The sequence below is a fragment of the chloroplast genome of Helianthus annuus, assembly GCF_002127325.2.
Source record: "Helianthus annuus chloroplast, complete genome".
NCBI classification, from domain to species: Eukaryota; Viridiplantae; Streptophyta; class Magnoliopsida; order Asterales; family Asteraceae; genus Helianthus; species Helianthus annuus.
In genome coordinates this window covers 67501-70000 of record NC_007977.1, presented here as the reverse complement: position 1 = coordinate 70000, position 2500 = coordinate 67501, and the positions used below count along the sequence as shown (strand labels likewise).

Below are 2500 nucleotides of genomic sequence, written 5' to 3'. Positions count from 1 at the left end.
TCAGCGTCACAAACTTTTTTCACACCAGAGGTCTCTTAACAATATTTATAGAGCGAAAAAAAAAATTCTTTTTTCCTTAGTTTATTTGATCAAATAAAAAAGCCACTTTGGGATTGCTGAATGACAGACAAATAACAGACAAAAAAATATAATCAATATATAAAGCAACGGAGCCATCATAGTATTTTTGAATTCCTCTGAAAGGAAGGGTGGTAAGTTGATCATTTACCGATCGGGGTCTGATCGATCCTATTTTTTCTTTATTTTATGGAAGGTAAGGGTCAATTTTATTGTAGAGCCGTATGCAATGCATAATGCCCGTACGGTTGTTCGATTCTATCTTTTTTTCTTGTTATTCTTTTATCTTTCTTTGTATCTTCCCCTCATATCATGAAAAATAGAGAATCCTTTTATTATCTTATATTATCAGGGTAATGATCCATCAACCTGCTGGTTCTTTTTCTGAAGTAGCAACGGGAGAATTCATCCTGGAAGTGGGAGAACTGCTGAAACTACGTGAAACCCTGACAAGGGTTTATGTACAAAGAACGGGCAAACCCGTATGGGTTGTATCCGAAGACATGGAAAGAGATGTTTTTATGTCAGCAACAGAGGCCCAAGCTTATGGAATTGTTGATCTTGTAGCGGTTGAATGACAATAGCCTAGATTTCACGTCAATTCTGAAATTCACCCTGCCGAGTTTAATATTAATATTCTATGACTTTTTTTATTATTCTATATTCTATTGAATAAAAGTAATTCATAATCATCCGGTTAGGATCGATCTAAACCAGCCCATTATGTATAGGATTCAACATGCCAACGATTAAACAACTTATTAGAAATACAAGACAGCCAATTAGAAATGTCACAAAATCCCCCGCGCTTCGGGGATGCCCTCAGCGTCGAGGAACATGTACTAGGGTGTATGTGCGACTCGTTCAGATCATGAACTAGAACAAAGGAAAGAGAACAATGTTCGAATATCAATGATCAAATAGGATAGACCGGAAAAACGAACTACATTTCCTATCTAAAAATCGATGATATCCCTTTTATTGTGTATGAAATTTATGGTTTCTGTTGGTGTAAATCCACTCACCTCAATTCAAGATGAGAAGCAATTCTCCATTGGTAGCAAATGGTTATCCATTAAGCGGAGGAAATCTTAGTTAAAATAAACCCCTCTTGCAAGAACGGACTAACAGGGTCAGCTACCCAGCCAATCTTCATAATTAAATACCGTTACTGTATAGGTAGAGCTCGTTGTGAAAGACCTATTACTGGATAATTCATGGGTAGAGCCGAAGAATGTGAACTATACAAGTTAGCAATAACATTGATTAAATGAAGTAAAGGCTCCGGTGTATAGAGAAGACCTCACCGTTTAAGAAGTAACCATAGAAACGATGGAATCCACTATTTCTTTATCATTACTTTTCTTTTTTAATACCTAGTATAGTACAATTTCGTATTTCGAGGTGAAATGCCTCGAAAAAAAGAAAAATTGTGGTTGGGAAGGTTATAGTAGCCAAAGCCATTGGAATTATTAGTTTATACATTGGAAAAATCCGTTTTGTTATTCATATACTAGGAAAGGGGCAAAAGAATAACTGAAAGAAAGGAAATCGATTAGTTATTCGTTAAAGTTTCATTTATTCAATGACCAGAATTAGACGGGGATATATCGCTCGGAGACGTAGAACAAAAATTCGTTTATTTGCATCAAGCTTTCGGGGGGCTCATTCAAGACTTACTCGAACTATTACTCAACAAAAAATAAGAGCTTTGGTTTCGGCTCATCGGGATAGGGATAGGCAAAAAATCAATTTTCGTCGTTTGTGGATCACTCGAATAAATGCAGCAATTCGCGAAAGGGGGGTATGCTATAGTTATAGTAGATTCATAAATGATCTGTACAAGAGACAATTGCTTCTTAATCGTAAAATACTTGCACAAATAGCTATATCAAATAGGAATTGTCTTTATATGATTTCCAATGAGATCATAAAAGAAGTAAGTTGGAAGGAATCCACCGGTTAAACGGAGTTGCCCGGAGAATGAACTCCGGGAAGGTCGAATAAAAATGAATAGAATATGATAAATATGAGAAAGTAGTCAAAATAAAGTAGTCAAAATAAATATGAATCAACACGTTCACTAAAAAAATTTCTTCTTCCCAGATTATTCTTTTTTTTCTTACGACACAAGAATTCAATCCGGATTCTTGGATTTTTCCAACAAAATAGAAATCCGCGTTTGAGTTCGGATGGGGATTTGAATTCAAGTGAATAAAGAGTAAACCTATCTTTTTCTGGCTCTAAGACTAGGAGTTCTAGTGGTCGACTCGGTTCTTTCAAATTGTTTCTCATTATTAAGAAAAGGTAACAAAGATAAAATACGAGCTTGTTTTATAGCAATAGTAATTAATCGTTGTTGTTTCAAGGTCAATCTATTTACTCGTCTAGATAATATTTTTCCCTGTTCACTAATAAATCG

General features: G+C 35.2%; 5 protein-coding genes across 5 annotated transcripts in view. All coding sequences in view use genetic code 11, as the record gives it.

The window, feature by feature from the left end:
* Positions 1–656, top strand: part of clpP (ATP-dependent Clp protease proteolytic subunit) — a 1963-nt gene extending 1307 nt beyond the window's left edge. Inside the window, exon 3 of the mRNA in view lies at positions 428–656. Coding sequence (YP_588142.1) covers positions 428–656 — 229 coding nt within the window. The remainder of the gene's footprint in view (positions 1–427) is intronic.
* Positions 657–817: 161 nt separating this feature from the next.
* Positions 818–931: within the span that the record gives for rps12 (ribosomal protein S12), a trans-spliced gene. Coding sequence (YP_588141.1) covers positions 818–931 — 114 coding nt within the window.
* Positions 818–931, top strand: rps12 (ribosomal protein S12; one part of a trans-spliced gene, as the record gives it). Coding sequence (YP_588096.1) covers positions 818–931 — 114 coding nt within the window.
* A 732-nt stretch (positions 932–1663) lies between these two features.
* rpl20 (ribosomal protein L20) lies at positions 1664–2044 on the top strand. Its single transcript has one exon. The coding sequence runs from the start codon at positions 1664–1666 to the stop codon at positions 2042–2044; it is 381 nt and encodes a 126-aa protein (YP_588140.1).
* A 261-nt stretch (positions 2045–2305) lies between these two features.
* rps18 (ribosomal protein S18) overlaps positions 2306–2500 on the bottom strand; it is a 306-nt gene continuing 111 nt past the window's right edge. Inside the window, exon 1 of the mRNA in view lies at positions 2306–2500. This exon is cut by the window's right edge and continues 111 nt beyond it. Within this exon, the coding sequence (YP_588139.1) occupies positions 2306–2500 (195 nt within the window).